Genomic DNA, 19,230 nt, shown 5'->3' with positions numbered 1-19,230 from the left:
GGCATGAAAAGATAAAATAAAAAGGCGAAATAAGGAGGAAATAAAATGTTTTAAATAAAATAAGAGTGGAATGTAAAAAAGTAAGAGTCGATGTTACAAATACGGGCAAGAGGTCGCAGTGTATGTACATAAAATTTAAATAAGAAAATAATCCTTAAATGGAAACTAAAAAATTGGAACATTGTAGCAGTTCGAACAGAAATAGGTCAGTCTATAGCACAAGATACTGTATAGATAAAAATATAAAGTGAAGGAGTGCCGGTGGATATGTATATGTAGTTATGGTGATGTGCATTTAATTTACATAGGTGACTAGAGATGTTGCAGGTTGAGAAGCCTGATGGCCTGAGGGTAAAAACTGTTTGTGAGTCTGGTAGTCCGTGCCCGGATGCTCCGGTAACGTTTACCAGACGGCGGCAGCATGAACAGTCCGTAGCCTGGGTGGCTGTAGTCCTTTATGATTTTCCATGCTTTCCTAATGCATCGTGTGTGGTAGATGCCTTGCACGGAGGGGAGGTGGCAACCAATGATGCGCTCCGCTGTCTTCACCACCCTCTGGAGCGCCTTGCGATCGGCAGCGGAGCAGCTGCCGTACCAAGCGGTGATGCAGCCAGTGAGAATGCTCTCAATGGTGCATCGGTAGAAGCTGAAGTCCTGACAGACATGCCAAACTTCTTGAGTCTCCTCAGGAAGAATAGGCGCTTTAGAGCAGTTTTGATTGCCGCATCCGATTGCCTGGACCAGGAGAAGTCATCACTGACAAACACACAGAGGAACTGGAAGCAGGAGATTCTCTCCACTTCAGCTCTGTCCATGTGAATGGGGGCGTGCCCCCCCTGCTGTTGTTTCCTGTAGTCCACCATATTGCCAAGACGCTGTAGGATGACTCATCATTGTTGGAGATGAGACCTAGGATGGTGGTGTCGTCCACAAACTTCAGGATGGTGTTGGTGCTGCGCGTGGCCACACAGTCATGTGTGGACAGGGCGTACAGGAGGAGTGACTGAGTATGCAGTCCTGTGGGGCTCCGGTGCTCAGGGTCAGTGCAGTGGAGAAGAGATTTCCCATTCTCACCACCTGGGGTTCGCCCGTCAGGAAGTCCAGGATCCAGTTACAGTGTTAAGACCCAGGATCCTGAACTTAGGAACAAGCTTCGCGGGCACAATTGTGTTGAATACTGAGCTGTAATCCACAAACAGCATCCTCACGTATGGTTTGCTCTTGTCCAGGTGGGAGAGGGTGGTGTGCACTGCTAGGGCGATGGCGTCGTCCGTAGATCTGTTTGGGCGATATGCAAATTAAAGGGGGTCAAGGGTGTGAGGAGCAGATGTGGATTCTGACTAGCCACTTGAAGCACTTCATGATGGTAGAGGTCAGTGCTACAGGGCGATTCAGGCAGGTGATGGGTTGTTTCTTTGATACCGGGACAATAGTTGTCTTTTTGAAGCAGGTGGGGACTGTAGACTGGATCAGGGAGAGGTTGAATATGGAGGTGAATACCTCTGCCAGCTGGTCGGCGCTCACTCTGAGGACATGGCCTAGAATGCCATCACGCCCTGGAGACTTCCGAGGGTTTACTCTTTTAAGAGTTCTCCTCACGTCAGCCGTAGACAGGAACAAAGTGCAGTCATCCTGGTCCTCTGCTAGCCTTGCAGCCGGGATGGTGATGCTCGCCTCAAACCGTGCGTAGAAGGTGTTGAGCTCGTCAGGAATAGACTGGCTGGGCATCACTCCTGTTTCTCCCTTTGTAGTTTGTGATGGTGCGCAGTCCACACCACATGCGTCTGGGGTCAGAACTGTGTAGTCCGACTCCAGCTTGTCCCTGTAGGCTCTTTTGGCATCTCTGATGGCTTTCTGAGGGTCATATCTGGACTTCCTCAAGGCCTCCAGGTCCCCATCACCATTAACCCAGGGCTTCTGGTTGGGGAAAGTCCTGACCTTGACTCTCGGGACAATGTCATCAATGCACTTGGAGATGTAGGCTGAGACAGAGTCTGTATATGCATCGATGTCCCCATCAGCTGCAACACAGAACATCTGCCAGTCCGTGGTTCGAAACAGTCCTGGAGAGTGCCAGTGGATTCCTTACTCCAGCGTTGGACTGTGCGACAAACCGGTTTTCCTGCCTTTAGTCATTGTCTGTAGGTTGGTAGGAGAAGAATGGAGGTGTGATACGCCTCACCAAAGGCAGGTCAGGGGAGGGGTTTATAGCTGTCCCGTAGTTGTGAATAACAATGGTCGAGAGTCTGATCACCCTGGGTAGAAAAGTTGATATGCTGGTGATATTTAGGCAAAACTTTCCTCTTATTAGCCCTATTGAAGTCACCAGAAACAATAGAAGCTGCCTCAGGGTGAGCGTTCTCCAGTCACTCCGTAAAGGTCCTCTAACGCGCATGTTTTTTCCGCCTGCGGGGGTTTGTAGACTGCCGTGATTATAGCGGAGCTGAATTCCAACGAGAGGTAGAAGCGTTGGACTTTTATAGTTAGGAGCTCCAGGTCCGGAGTGCAGTGTTTTGAAAGTACTGATATATCCGAACCCCAGCAAGAGTAAACCATAATTCAGACCCCACCGCCTCTGCGTTTACCTGACTCCGTGGATCTGTCGTGCCGGTAGATGGAAAATCCAGCCCAAGTAATGCCAGAGTCCGGCACGGTAGCATGCAGCCAGGTTTCTGTGAATGGCAGCACACAGCAGTTTGCGATGACCCACTGGAAAATAATAATAAACACAAAACTACGAGTTGAATGCGGAGCCATTGCCGGTGGGTCCATACTACGGCGCACCCGGAAGTGATCCTCTGTTAAATATGGTCATGTTAAATATGGTCATGTTAAATATGGTCTGAAAAATCAAAAATGAATTTGAGTCTGGAAAAGTATGGAATTTTGAAATGGAAACCTGTAGGAATCCTGTATAGAGAATGTTTAGTTGGCTGTGACTGTGATGTACATTGGTTTGATACTACCGACAAAATGTACTTATTGTAAATCTGCTAAATTATGTCATGTAATGCAATGTGGTAAAGAAAAAAATTAATACAATCCACTGAAGCAGCCTATTAATGTGACTGAACGTAACACTGTCTGGTGAAATTAATTCCAAAGCCTCTGGGTTATCTTTCAGTGCTTCTAAGTCATAATTGTTATGATTGCACTGCGCAGGTTTTAATTCAAAATACCGTGTAATTATCTGCTACTTAACCCTTCCTTATTGATTGAGTTTAGACGCATGATGGACTGCGTGTGATGCACAAAGTTTTCCTCTACAACTGAAGGCTTATGCTGTTCCACCAGCAATTAATCACAGTGGAAATAACGCCCCCATCCTACCTCGCCCCACACCCGCCCCCCACCCCCAGCAGCAGCAGCAAATATAATACTATAGAGTGTTTGATCACCTAACTACGTCAGCGCTCTAAAAAGGCCCATTCAGGTCTCACGCAGAGTATCCACCTTAGAAAGTCTTTTCATGGGAGACTGAACACCTCAATTATGTATGTCAGAATCTTGACAAAGTGATTTCAATATCTGAAACCAGCATGTTCCATGAAAGGGGGAAAAAAAGGTTGTCTTCGAGAAATCAGTTCCACGACAATTTACGATTGAAATGTCCCAATGCAGTCAAACATTGCTTACCCCAATCTGGTGGTCATTTTTGGCTGTTAGTGCATGAAACACACTGTGAGACTATTTACAGACTGAGTGCTGGCATTTGTTTACATCTTTGGTTTTAGTTTTCAAATGTAGCTTTAATTTTTTATTAATATATTGACTTAATGCAAAACCTGAGTATTTAGTAGTCAGCCGTTGGCCTTTTTCCTTTAGGAGGTTGCTGCCATAGTGCTCTACCTCAAGGAAACCAATTAAATTCACATAACTTGCATCATTCCAAAGCAAACTTTTCAACAACCCAACACCAAAACCTTTAGACCATTAGACCAGACCACCAAAAGTGCTCTATGGCATACATTATATTAAAGATAAGAAGAATAGAAAATCATAGAAATACAAAGCTAAAAACAGATAAAAGGCACAATAAAATCATAGAGGTGAATTTATCAAAGGTGGCTACAAATTCATTAGGACCTTTACTACACACTTAGGAATACAAATGTAAACAGGACATGAAGACACAGATAGAAAGGTTGAAGTGCAATTTGAGTTAAATCTTGACAATAGGTGCAGTTAGTAGAGCGAAAAACCGAAAGTAGAAGAAAGTCGTGAGCAAAACATTCGGACAGCAGTTACTTTGAGTGAAATCTGTTTTTGCATCAAGAGTGTAAAAGCAAAAGCTTGTTCTTTTGTTTGCAGTGTGGGGGCGGTGTGGTTTAAGCAGCCACACCTGTCTTGGGTGGGTAATTGGGCCCGTGATCAGTGTGGCTGCAGGCCTGTCACGACATGCTGTCCATCTGCTCTGGACGATGGTTTTATTGCACTCACTACAATAACAGTGGTGTGTTTCCAATCTCATCTCCTGTGTCTTTGCGTCGGAGGGCCCTGGAAACGCCACTCGGGTGGCGTGTGGCAGGCTAAAATCGACTTTATATGTAGTTTTTCAAATACAAACAATGTTGCAACTTCACACGTAGCAACACCAAACAGCCTCCAGATGAGTGACACGCCAGCAGCCAGGAAGCAATAGAGGCCTTATTGGGCGCAATGGAGACAAGACAAAGCCATTATAACGGCCTGACGTCCATCTGCCTTTTTAATTAACTCACTCTACAGGATGCATTTTCTCTCTCAATTGACAGTGTTGGTGCTTTGAACCATGTAGAATGGATCAGAACACAAATACAAAAACTGAGCCCTTGCTACGACTCTGAAGATGGCTTTGGCTCACTCCTCAAACATCTTTCTCAGCTACACATTGAATTTATGTATTTATTTATTTTTCCAAAATCAAAGTCAACGCAAAAGCACAGTTGCCATCCTTTCCTATTACCCAGTATTTCTTTTAATGCATGGCCGTTTGGCTTTGTGTGCACAAAAGCCACCTTGCCCCCGAGATAACTAAATATTCTTCAGCTTCCTAGCTTTGGACACTGGTTTTGTCACCCACAATAACATTAACATAAAGTAATATTCAATGATATTTTCATCGGCAATATTTAAATCTATATTAAGCCCAAAAGTTTTCCTACAAAACAGAGGCCATAATGTTTTTGAAGGTAGTTTTTTCCCGATCCCATTATTGAGTTTCTCAAAGGCTTGTCACGAGAACCTTCAACATAGTCATTAGAATGTCTGTCTGTCTGTATGTATGTCCTTTAATTATCTCGACAACTGTTCATCCGATCTACTTTACACTTGGTGGTTGTATTGCCAGGGACCCAAGGACGTGCAGTGTCAAATTTGCAATTTAGTGTAATATTACTTAACTTTGAATAAGCAAGCGGATAGCGAGGCACTTCGCTCTGTGCAGCAGTGGGGCGGGGCTTTGCAAACAGCGAGGCTCTCAGCTCCTTGCAGCAGCAGCGGCTTCAAGGCTTTGCCACTGAGTCACTTACATCCGCAGTGCAACCTGTTTCCAAACAGTGCAGTAGGGGTGGGCGATACTGCAAAATTTGGTTTTGATCCGATACCAAGTACTTGCCCAAAACAAGCTGTTGTTATTGGTTTTGTTTTTAGAAATGGTGAACGGGGACACGCAGCTGCCGGTGTTGCGTTTGGGCGTTCACGTAACGTGCGTTCAGAAAGGATCTGGATCACCACACAGTGTCGGGCACCAAGCAAGTCTTGTTGGGTTTTGGTATCGATCATATTGACGCTAGAATCGATCTTCAAAACGAGACGTAGTATCGGTAGTATTTATACTTTTGGTATCGATCTGCCAATCCCTACAATGTATCACATTCCGAACAGGCATGTTTTGAACGGGCTGTTTCCGAAGAAATGAATCATGACTCATGAAATGACTAGTTTTCTATACCATCTGTAGTTATCAATAGCACTATAAGTAGTCATTTTGAGGTGTATGGTCATCGTCTTTTCAGTTACGCACAAATTTTGGATTCATTTAATCCACGATACATTTTCTGTTAAATAGGCTTCATGAAAACTACTGAATGAAGTTGTGTTCCATTGGTGACACTCCCTGAAATTGAATGGGTGTTTTTGGCACAGTGTTCGGCTTCGTGCGGTGGCGGGGTCCAGCATCGGCTTATCAAGTGTGTCAACACCAAGGCTGAAGCAGAGGAGGAGGTGGACCAGGCCCAATGTGAGCATGGACCGAGGCCAGAGGGCACCCAGAAGTGCAGCCTACATGAGTGCGAGAGCGCCCCCTCAGGTGGGTAAAGACAACACGCAAATGCGCCAGAGCCCATTGATTTCCATCGAATGTTGAAACACTGCAGATGAGACAAAGTCATTCCTCCGTTCAAACAAATGGAAAGTGACCAGTACAGTTTATTGAAGTTTGATGAGGCTTTTTATATCACAGCTACAGATGGCAGCTGCAGCTTACTGAGCTTTGAAATGAAGGCCAGCATTCACTCCTTGTCAACACGGCATCATCTTCAGGATTATCCTTGACTCAGGAGACTTGCTAATGTGGATACATTTTCCAGAAAGTGCCAACGAGGCTGTCTGTGTCTTTCTTTTTTTTTTTGAGGGGGCGGGGGGGCATGTTTTTGTTCATTTTTACAAATTTGAAAGTAATGCTGAACACATACTTTCTATAATTCCTGTAATATGTTTTGAAATTGATTCTCATATTTCTCACAGGGTTCTAGTAGCCCTAGTACTTCCCACAACTCTTGCACATTTATTTTTTGCCACAACAATTCTTCTTTGCTTGAGTCACCAGGGTCAAGGCACTTTGAACATGAAAGTGATCATCTTTTGAGTGGCTTTTCCACCGCACTTTGTTTTCTGCAGTTGTAAATTGCAGTGCCCATGTTCCCTCACTCTCTAAAATGACTAGAGCAAACAAATCGACTGCATCTCTGCCTCAACAACCAGTTTGGCTTACTTCCAGACAGTCGACAGGAAAAGGATTGAGAGGAGCTGAATTTCCAAGTCTAATTTACTTGAAAATTCAGCTCCTCGCAATCCTTTTTCCACAAAATTAGCCAAAGACAAGAGCAGTTTATTGTGGCCAAATACAAAAGATTAATTCAGAGTCCTCACACAGACAGTGTTTGTCTCTGCGACGCGACTGGACGCGACGCGATCCTAAGTTCGAGCATGGTGGTGAACTGAGTCACTTCCTAACGGCACAAAGTCGACCGGCGTGAGTGAAGTGTGTTTGGGGCTTTTCTGCATGGCGACTGATGACCATGTAACTGTTACTACTGGTACTACCTGTCACAGAAGGAAGTGTGTGTGTGTGTGTGTGTGTGTATGTGTGTCTGTGTATCTGTCTGTCTGTCTGTTCGTCTGTGGGAGAAAGGCAATCGTGTGTGTGCAGGGGGTTGGGGTTGGTGAGAAACAGTATGTGTGTAAGAGAGAAAGAGTGTCTTTGTGTGTGTGTGTGTGTGTGTGTGTGTGTGTGTGTGTGTGTGTGAGCGTGTGCGTGTGTGTGCATGGAATTGAATGTGTGTATGTGTAAATTAAGGTGTGTGTGTGTGCATAAAGGTGTGCATATGCATGGAAGTGTGTCTGTATGAGGATAGGGAGTGCGTGTGTGCATGTTTTGTGCACAAGTGTGTGTGTGTGTGTGTGTGTGTGTGTGTGTGTGTGTGTGTGAGTGTGGGTGTGTGTGTGTGTGTGTGTGTGTGTGTGTGTGTGTGTGTGTGTGTGTGTGTGTGTGTGTGTGTGTGTGTACCTCCCTCAGGGACCTGGAGGCTCTGGCAGCCTGCTGTCCTTCGCTTCATCTCCAACCTTCCTCTCTGGGGGAGCTGGAGCTGGATGCTCTGCAGCTCCACTGCTCCAGTTAGACTCCTCACCTCCACCAAGACACTTCACTGGAGAAATGCACCACTCCAAACACATAGGTCACATATAGTAGATCTGTAGGTGTTGGTCTTTTTGTTGTTGTTCATTTAAAATCGGAAAGTTGTGAGTAGAAGTAAATGATTTTGCATCATACTGTCAAACAAAACTATTCACACATAGGCAATCGATCGGCAATAGAATAATCTTCCAATCAAAGACTTGGTATTAATTGAGTTGAGTATTTCAGCTATGAATCATACTATATGCAGCTTGTTTTGGGAGTTCTGAATCCACAACCATTCACATTTCTCTAGAATGAAGGACTGGATTTATCACAGTTGCCAGATTGTTCTTTTTACCCAGAAAAAAAGTATTTTCATCGTACTGTAGGATGGAAACTCACAATACTCTGTATTTTCTGCGTCGCATACCACAACCTTCACTGAGGGCCCCCTGTTGGCGTTGTAGCTCATGACTTTTGTTTTATGAGTTGCCCTTTTTCCCTCCCATTTCCCCTCGTAATCTCCCTGGTCTGCTGCCAAGTAGGGCAGAACTGCTGGGAATTCCAACTGGGTAGGATGAATGAAATTCATCTGAATTTACTGTTTTGTGAGATGCTACAGTATATAATACTTAAACCACGAATGGCAAAAGACAAATGAAGTATCCTTCTGTGCAGGTTGTAGAATCCTAAAGGCCTGGGCCGAGGAAGCGATGATTTAGGGGGCCCTCAATGTCTGGAAAAATTGAGATGTCTTGCATGTGTGTCACTTTCATTTAAAGAAAGAAATATGATAATTAATAGAAATACAGGCGATCTGACACTTTTGTGCAGCGTGCACACACACTATCTGGTCAAAAGAGTAAATCTGAAAAATCCAAAAGAGAACAAAGACAAAATGTCGTGATGCAATTAATGATTTTATTTTATAAATTAAAGTTTAATATCTTTTCATAGGACAACGGCACTGCTGGTGGCCATTGTATGAGTATTTTTGGTTCTACTCTTGTTTTTTTAATGATTGAAAATGATTAATCATTTTTTGCTGTGAGGACCTGTCAGACCCCAGGGAAATTTTATCTAAATGAAATCCACTAGTGAAAGGCTAGGACTCAAATCAAATCATCAATTTGATTCCTTTATTTTTCCCCGCAGTGAGGAAGGTGCGTGTTTTCAAGACACGCGATCAGACCCGTCAACACGGGCGCTAAGCGCAGCAGACCGGACACGATATGGCTGCACCGTGCATACGTGCAGACACTCCGGACTCTCCCCCTATTTGCCAGCAAGCATATGTTTTTCCCTTTGGCCCACGGGCCACATTTTTGTTTAAAACTGTAATAAATACACGGCAACCAGCACTGTTCTGACTGCACCTGCCTCCGCTCGCTCATTCCCTGACTCTGGGCCAGAACACCCGTTTACAACATAGAAATAACTTTTTCATTGCAACAAATACAGATAAAAATGGTGGCCACACACCTAACCCCAAGTGGTCAGCTTGACTTGTATAGCCCTTTATTATTATGGTCATCGTATTGTCTTTATCGTTATATGTTTTACTAGCACACATTCAAATGGCAGTTTGAATTGTATGGCCCAACCATGTACAGTATGTGACATTTTATCGCCGCTATGAGCCACTCTATATCAGCATATGTAAATGGTCACTGTGTGACCATTTACATATGACTTCATAGTAGTGATTCATACTAGTCAATCCAAATTTGGTCCGTAACAATGGTTGAAACATTTGTGACTGTAGCAGGTGGTACGGCAACCTGTGTCCCTGGCTACGGCCAGGTGGTGGTGCTGGACTTGGTGCCTCACGGCCATGACCGGATGCTTCATCATCTGACCTAAAGGCAGAAGAAAATAAAGCTTTTTTTTGATTGTATCCTATTCACACACACACACACACACACACACACACACACACACACACACAGACACACACACACACATAGTCACAAGTGATGACTATACTCACAAATCTTCATATGGATCTTTGCCATCCATGTAATGCTCCTCACTAGCACTGATGAAGCCCTCCAGGGCGAAATAATCATCGTCTTCTTCGCTGCTGTGCCCAACTCCACAGCTCCTTTAAGACTCTTTTGCTCTATGTTTTTTTTTTTTTACTTTACACATGAGATCATGACTTCGTCGTCTTCTTCTTCTTCTTCTTCTTCTTCTTCTTCTTCATAAGTCATTGTGATTGACTAGGGGTGGTGATGGGAATTTTTATTTTAATTTTTTTAAACATGTATGTAGTTAACACGTTTTAATGTATTTATTGGATAATATTTAAAAGTTTCACAATAAAAAATGTATAAAACGAGTAGTACAGTAACTTATGGACTGTATGGGTATGTGCATGAAAGTGTGTGTGTGTGTGTGTTGTTGTGTGTGGTGTGCAGAGCAGGTATAAAACAGCATTTTAAAGTATTAGGAGACGGCAACCTAAACAAATAGCACAACATATGTCTATGCTCATTCCCTTGATATCCTCTCCCAGTGTAAGATCATGTACGCTTCCAGAAAATAACTCTCCCTACACATTAACCCCCAAAAGTCATTTCAGGCTCCCCCAGATGTGGCAATTTTCCGCTATCTGGATAATCAGCTATTATCGGCCGTTTTTGCCGGTGACAGCTGGAGTAATCATGCTCCAATCAGGTTTTGTGTTTGAAAAGCTACCTCTGACGAAGTGGAGTAAATATTTTTTTTTGATTCTTTTTTGTAACCGCGGTGTCTCCCTACCATTTGCCTTAACCTAAAAGAGTGGTATTTTCAGCAACAAACTTCAAAAACGTGAAGAGAAACCCTAAGAGACTAATATTAACTTGTGCAAAAAGGAGCATAATAGGTCCCCTTGGAGGCCTTCGCTCAACACAGCCTTGGTCTGTGCCTTATGTTCATGTTTTTGTCAGAATTTGAAAGGGAACAGTCAGTCTAGTCAGACTCCCTTTTTATCACCTACAAAGCCTTTTTTAACGTGGCTTTTCGAATCCCCCTGAAACTCCAAATGGAGTAAATGATATCGTTAACAGGAAGGTCTGTTCAAAGTCTGAAACTTGGGCTGTGCACATGGAACAAGGACACCACGTGTATGACAGCGCACTTTCAGGAACCTTTATTTGTTCTTGTCTTTGTCTGCTTCGAGCAGCTCAAAAATTTTGTTTAGGTAGGGAGTCCATAATGCGCCTTACGAAAATTCGGCCATAGCCCTCAGGTTGTTTTTCTCCTCTCAACAAAAGAATAGTATGAGCAGTAACACAGGGGAGGAAGGCCTTGTGGGTAATTCTTTCATCCTTCCGCAGTACATGTGTAGTGTAGATGTGTTATCTCACCCGGGACTGTAAACACCTATATCTGACAAAGGACAAAGAAGGCAAGTCGCTTTTGGATGCTGTGCAACATCAGTCATATTTCTAAATAAATAAAGAGCTAAATAATTTTGTTTAATATATTTTATTGCAGATAAATCAGTGCATCCGATGCGGCTTACCTCCGTAATCGTGTGGCTCACTTCCCTAATGTGGTTTTGCGGTTGTGTTTTCTGTTAGTGCGTTTGTGTTTTTTTTCGTAATTTGCACGTGTTTTCTTGAGTTGAAATGCGTTGAGCTCTCAGGGCCACCGTACAAATGGAAGAATATGGAGTTATCTTTAATAGACACACCAATACAGTCATTGCTTGGCTGTGGTGGCAAGAAGAAGGAAATACTACAGATGCTGAGTCAATGGGTGAATTTGTCATTGAAAGTATGGGTGGAAATTGTATAGCAGTTGAGGGTTGGGGTTGAAAACACCAATTTTATTGCACCGAGTGGGCAAAGTGGAAGAAGCCATGAGCAGATGGGCAACATGTCACGACAAGGGCTTCCCCCTATATGTATGTGTGTGTTTGGATTTGGGTTTTACCTGTTGCATGTTGATTAATCTAACGAGCAACAGGCATACAGCCACCCTTGATCCTGGTCCCAATTACCTAGACCCAAGACAGGTGTGGCTGCTCAAACCACATCATCTCCACACCACAGTTGGTTAAACGTTTTAAACTCCTAAGAGGGGTTAAACTGCTTAGATGGCCGGCATATAACCCTGACTTTACGGCAGTGTCCCAAGACCAGAGATACAGACCATGGATCTATTCTGGTATTACTTCCATGTGCAAGATTGTTAAAACATGGGAGCTTAAGTTTTAATCCAAGGTCTAATACAAGAGAGCCAACAATTGTTATCCATATATTTATTGATACTTATAACTCAGGAAACAATGAAGGTATTATTAGCAAGTTACACCATGGCATGATGTCACTGAATGAGGACACTACAGACTATATGAAACAACAATGGGAAAAAGAAGAGGACATTGAAATAACTGAAGACATGTTGCTGAATGCCCGGGAAACACAGTCATCCTCCACCACATCCCAGACCTCGAAAGACTGTTCTGTTCTGTTGGAAAAACATGATTCCATTTTTTATCACTCCCAAACAGAAGTCTACAAATTGGCACTCTGCGACGCTGCTGGAGGGAATGGAGAGAAATCATGGTTGGTGCTTCCGACTAAAAGAAAGTAGCAACCATCATCTCAAAAACCCAGGGTTTTAGAATCAGTACAACATCCACATTCCTCTATCTTCGACATATCTCTGATGGGATAAGTAAAGCTGATACCAACCTCCTAAATAGCTTGCTGGCAGCAAGTAAAAAGGCCATTTCAAAATACTGGCTTCAGAAAAACTCTCCCACTGCAAGCCTCTTTGACAATTTGTTAAACATCTACATCTTCTAGAACAGATTAGCCACTCGATATGACTCCAAAAACAATTGGAAGAAAAAAGAAAAGAAAAATGGTGTATTTATTTGAGACAGATATTTCATAATTACTGTATGTACCACGTACAATACTTAAATTTGAATTAGGCAAATCTGCCTTGGGTTACTGATCAACCCATGACCTCACACTCGTTCAATTCTCTTGTCTTTTTTGTTTTCTTATTTGCTTTTTGCTTACGGTTCTTATAATGTGAAAAATGTTCATAAATAAAAAGTAAAACCAAACTACTATCGCTACTGCTATCGCCACTGCGCCACTATCACAGTGGCAATAGTGGCGCCGCCCCTTGCGGTGGCCAATGCTCCGGTCAACTTCTGCACATTTTAGTTTTTTTTTTCCGTTTTTATCATAATGTACGTCAAAAAAGCATCGGCAGTTACCTCTTACGACCACGATGCACTCATGGATATAAAAACTTCCCGAAACAAACAACTTTGGGACTTTTTATCCGTGGAAGCAGAGTGGCCGGCGGATATCCTACGCGGGAAGACGCTCAACAACAACAACAAAAATGGAGCCACTGCTCCACGAGCGGGCCCACGGAGGAAGCACCGAGGTAAACGAGGCGGCATTCGGGTCAGAATGAGGACGCAACCTTACCGTCCACCTCTGCCAAGCATCATCTTGCCAACGTCCTCAGCCCCCTACTGTACTCCCTGTACACACATGACTGTGTGGCAAGGTCCAGCTCCAAAACCATCATCAAATTTGCTGACGACACCATTGTGGGCCCTATCACCGACTGCGACGAGAAGGCCTACTGCGAGGAGGTGGCTGACCTGTCACTCTTGTGCCAGGACAACAGCCTCCACCTGAACGTCAGCAAAACTAAGGAGCTGATTGTGGACTTTAGGCGAGGATCACAATCGAGGACGCACACGCCCTTGTTGATTAATGGGACTTCTGTTGACAGGGTGAGCAGCTTCAAGTACCTGGGAGTCCACATCACAGAGGACTTAATATGGACTGTACAAACAGACACTCTGGGCCGAGGCAGCGTCTTTACCACCTCAGGCAGCCGAGGAAATTCCAGGTCTCGGTGAGGATCCTCAAGTCCTTCTACTGTGGAGCGGTGGAGAGCATCCTGACAGGCAAAATCACTGCCTGGTTTGGGAACTGTACTGCTCAGGACAGGCGGGCCCTGCAGAGGGTAGTGCGTTCAGCTGAACGTACCACTGGAACTACCCTCCCCCCCCTGCAGGACTTATACACCAGGAGGTGTAGTAGCAGAGCCCGCAGGATCATGAAGGATTCTCATCACCCCAACAACGAACTATTCCAGCTGCTGTGGTCAGGCAAGCGCCTCCGCAGTCACACAGCGAGAACAGAGAGACTGAGACTGAGTTTTTTCCCGCAAGCCATAAGAACTGTCAACGCTGACCTCACTAGGGTTCCTCACTGAGACACACACATAGGCTCCACTACCTACTGTACTATATGTAGCATACTGTACTGCATACTGTGTCACTGTTCAGGGTTGTTCGGTGATGCCGTATTGCTGCGCTGTACTGTTATATACTGTGCTTTATATCTCACAAACGCTACCTCACTTTATTCATATGCCACTTTAATGCACATACCTGTATATGCATAATTGCCTATTCCATATACATAAGCATATTCCCTTTATCTATTCCATTTTATTTTATTTTATTGTATTTTTTTTTATTCTATATATTTTTATTTTATTCTATAAGTATTCAACTTACTGTATTACGTTTTAGGAATCAGTTAGTTGGTCTAGTAGAAAGAAATTTTCCTAGGACATATTGTGTGCATTACATTTCACTGCATATATGTATGAAAGTATGTGTATATGTATGTGACGGATAAACCTCTTGAACCTTGAACCTTGAAAAGAGATATACGGGGTCCCTCCCTCGCGCTTTAAAGGCATATTTTCCTCTATGTGCATCCAGCCTATGCACATTGTTTTCTTTGGGTGACTCAAAAGAGGAAAAATAATACAGAGCAAAAGAACAAGAGCCAGATGGATAAAGGTCAAGTGGGCATAGTTCCATGTTCCCAAGCTGAAGGTTACTTCAGATGTCGACCAGATTCCCACAGTCCTGCGGTCGGAAGCACTGCTGACAAGATGGTGAATGATCTAGACTGTAGTATATTGAAATCATTATCCAGTTATTGACTTTCCCCTTTGTTTGATTTAGAGTTGGAAGCAAAGTCAAACTAAATCCAAAACTGGATCAAGGGAAAAGACTAAGCATCACTAAGCGTTATGAGTCGTTCTTTCTCGTCTTTCGGGAGTCTCTGTCCTCCATCGCATTTCTATTTCTGACTTTTGCCATCGCTCCCCAGATACTTCCCTTCCTGTTGATGTCCACTCCACTCCTCCAGGAGTGTTGAAAGGATTAGGGATCTTATCAGAATACTAACAAGGCGGTCGGGGGAGAAAACCCCAGCAGGAGAGTACATCTAACCTGCTGACAGACAGCCAGGGAGTTCTGGGAGGACGAGCTGCTATTTACCTTATGCTGGACACACATACACGCACGCACGCACGCATGCATGCACACACGCACGCACACACACACACAAACACACACACACACACACACACACACACACACACACGCACATGCTCGCACACGCAAACACACACACACAAACACACACACACACACACACACACATACATCGACACATACATCACCAGATCGGTTGTAAAGGTAGACCCTCTAAGCAAGGTTAACACGCTGATTTGGGCTGTAACTATCTAATAGGAAAAGGTTGTACTTATACAACGTTACAAGACCTTTACACTGTGTCCTTTTGGCTAAAACGTGTCGGTTATTCTTTCTGTAATTTCAAGATGGTCTTTACTTTCTGTTCAACTGATTGCTACCACCAAAACCCGCCTCATGGTTTTGTAATTGACATTGCCTAGGACAGATGGATAGATACTTTATTCATACCCGGAGTGAAATTAGTGTTAAAGCAGCTCTCATCAAAAACAGTAGGCAATAATAACAATGTAATAGAATAACAAAAAGGGAGAAACAGCAGTATGCAATAAACCCCAAATTAAGTAAGAAATATAAGTAAGAAAAATGGCAATAGACAATTAACCTAAAACATATAAAAACAAGCAATACAAGAAAGAAGTAAAACTGGACGATAACCAGTAAACCTAAAAAATTAACAACAAAATAAACATAAATAAATAAACAAGAAAAAATGGCAATGTGCTATAAACCTCAAAAGTAACTCAAAATTGAAACATAGTAATATACAATAAACCAATTGACAACAGAAAATAAAATTAACCTAAAACTGAATAAACAAACAATAATATTGAACCTAAAAATAAACAATAAAATAATGCGTAACCCTCTAGCCATTCTAGTCAAGGTTGTTTTCGAAGGCAAATGTAAAAACACCTCCGATTCACAGATTATTCCGTTGTGACATAACCACCTCCCCCTATTTACTTTAAGAAACATACGTTGTAAAGGGAATTTCTGAGGAAGTTAACCTCAAAACACAGGAAGTCCCACGTCCCACTGTCCTCCACATTGTTTACTGTTTTAGTGCGGGTATTCTGGGGGAATCGGGTGGGAAGACGCTTCGGCGAGGGCCTGGTTCAAAGATAGCAGCAGAGGGAGTGGGTGGAGGAGCAGAGGACGACGGACTGGAGAGAGGAAATGGTGTGTATGGAACTGCAGCTGTGACCTTTCAACCGCGCTGATGGAGACTGTGTGATTCGGCTGACATTGGAAATCCTGCAACCTGGTGTTTTGAAGATCAAAGCGATTCATTTTGTGAACAATGACGAAAGTCATGATAAGTGGGCCTCTACGGCCACGGAATGCTTTACATGCTTTATCTGCTTTATCTGCTTTATCTGTGAGTCTTCTTCTTCTGCCTTCTCTTCTTCATATGGCTTCTTCTTCATAGACAGTGACTTATTGACTGAATAAGATGCGGTTAAATTCGATTTGTCAACGTTAATACAATCAAATAAAAATTTTAACCATTGAAATAAAAACTGACCAAATTAAAATAAATTATTTCAAATTTTAAGCTGCATTCATTATAATTGTAGAATTTTGTGCAAATTGCTTTCGGGGGTCCAATCAACATTTAACGCTCTATCAAAGAATTAAAATAATTGTTTGCGAGTGCATTGAGTTATGGCCATCCTATGATTTATTATTATGAAAAGAAACACACCATAATTCAAATGTATTTGATGGCATTTTCACCATAAACTAGCCACCCTCATTCTATTCCTTTGCATTGTTGCAAACTTGCAAAGAAGCCTGTTAACATGCCATTTTATATTAAAACATGGAAAACAATTGCAGTTAATAAAAAAACACAAATATATAGGAATAATCAACATAAAAACTTGAAATAATAATAATTTTGCTCCAAACCACCTGCAATTCATAGCGGATCCACAGGGGGCCTTGCACCCCAGTTTGGGAACCCCTCAGATATACACAGATCAGCCACAACATTAAAACCACCACTAATAACCATTAATATTGTGTAGCTCCTCCTCGTGCTGCCAAAACAGCTCAGACCCGTGGAGGCATGGACTCCACAAGACCTCTGGAGGTGTCCTGTGGTATCTGGCACCAAGACGTTAGCAGCAGATCCTTTAAGTCCTGTAAGTTGTGAGGTGGGACCTCCATGGATCGGGCTTGTTGTTCCAGCACATCCCACAGATGCTCGATCGGATCGGACCCTTACCCCGGCCATCCACATGATGTAGAAGAAAACGTGATTCATCAGACCAGGCCACATTCTTCCATTGCTCTATGGTCCAGTTCTGACGCTCACATGCCCATTGTAGGTGTTGGACAGGTGTCAGCAAGCTGTGATGCACTGTGTGTTCTGACACCTTTCTATCATAGCAGCATTCACCTTTTCAGCAATTTGTGCTACAGAAGCTCTTCTGTGGGATCGGACCTGACGGGCTAGACTTCGCTCCCCACGCGCATCAATGAGCCTTGGGCCCCATCACCCCGTCGCCAGTTCCTGGTTGTTCTTCCTAGGACCACTCTTGGCAGGTACTATCCACTGCATACCAGGAACACCCCACAAGACCTGCCGTTTTGGAGATGCTCTGACCCAGTCGTCTAGCCATCACAATTTGGCCCTTGTCAAAGTCGCTCAGATCCTTACTCTTGCCCACATTTCCTGCTTCCTACACATCAACTTCAAGAAATGACTGTTCACTTGCTGCCTAATATATCTCACTCCTTCACAGGAGCCATTGGAACAAAATTATCAATGTCATTTACTTCACCTGTCAGTGGTTTTAATGTCGTTGCTGATTGATGGATGTATAGTCTGTGTAGTCAGTGTAACATGAAGCCTTTCCTATTTAAACATTTGTAATTTGGCTGTTGGTTAAAAGTTCATAAGTCAAATAGTTATTTTACTTTGGAAACTGTAGATGATCCCTAACATGCCATTGAAACAGGAGCTCTCAGCAGCAGTGCGTTCTGCGTAAACGCTTCATGCAGCGTTAAGGGAGGAAACCTGAAATCGACGGGCAATTGTTTGAATATGAATTGGGTTTTTTCTTTTGTCCCAAGTCCTTCTCTTTCTCAGCCCAAGCCCCTTTGTGTGGAGTATCAGGCGACGTTTCTGAAAAATCCTACGCGGCACAGTTAGGACCAATTAGGTGACTGTAAAAACCTTTTGGTTTTCAGAGATTCTTCACTGAGAGCAACAACAGCAGAAATTTCTTAACAAAGGGCCTTTTGGACCTTACTCCCCTTTTTTCTTTATTGGTGATGCCAGTCTGTCTTTAATGTACTGGCCTCAAGTTACGATGCTCGCACCCTTTCTCTTACTCCTCTTTTGTATTTCATTTTTTGGATACTCCTTCTTCTTCGTTTCTCTTCTGATAGTTGCTGTCTGGCCATTAGAAATACACAACAACAATGTCAGAAGAGTGCACTCAATAATTAGTTCATTTTTAACTACCTTTTTAACTAAAAAGGTAGAAGTGGTATGCTGCTAATCATTAGTATAACTTAATAATAATTAATATATGGTTTATTATACAATGGTACAGTGTCTGTGATTATTTACAAAGTAAACACCATGTACTAGAATGGCCTTTAGGTTTGCCTATGCACAGTACATGATTTTAGTGGTTTGGAGATATTGTCAATTCAAGGACAGATTGTAGACCTGTAGATGTATGGAAAAAAAGAGAAAATAATGTATAGTGTAAATACAAACATTAACGACGACGAATATAGAGTGTGATCATAATGACTTTTAAGCCTCTGTTTAGTATTATTTGGTGGGTTTTGTCATCACTGTCAAACTATGCGTCAACAGCTTAGAAAAAGTAATTGAAAATAGCAAAAATGCTGTGAGTGGTGGAAAAGAGAACTTGTGACACTTTTTTGCCTTTTTTTGATCAAACTGACTATACAATTTCTAGTCTGAGAACAAATCATTTTGAAAATACTGGACTGAGTATGTGATCACATAATTGATCAAATTAAAGACAAAAGC

General features: G+C 42.9%; 1 protein-coding gene across 1 annotated transcript in view; it reads left to right on the top strand.

The window, feature by feature from the left end:
* Nucleotides 1-19,230, top strand: part of adamts7 (a disintegrin-like and metallopeptidase (reprolysin type) with thrombospondin type 1 motif, 7) — a 103,820-nt gene that overhangs the window by 71,387 nt on the left and 13,203 nt on the right. The window contains exon 23 of the mRNA XM_079997186.1: nucleotides 6,127-6,289. Within this exon, the coding sequence (XP_079853312.1) occupies nucleotides 6,127-6,289 (163 nt within the window). The remainder of the gene's footprint in view (nucleotides 1-6,126; nucleotides 6,290-19,230) is intronic.

The sequence above is a fragment of the Zeus faber genome (assembly GCF_960531495.2).
Source record: "Zeus faber genome assembly, chromosome: 3".
NCBI classification, from domain to species: Eukaryota; Metazoa; Chordata; class Actinopteri; order Zeiformes; family Zeidae; genus Zeus; species Zeus faber.
This window is presented reverse-complemented; position numbering and strand designations above follow the sequence as displayed.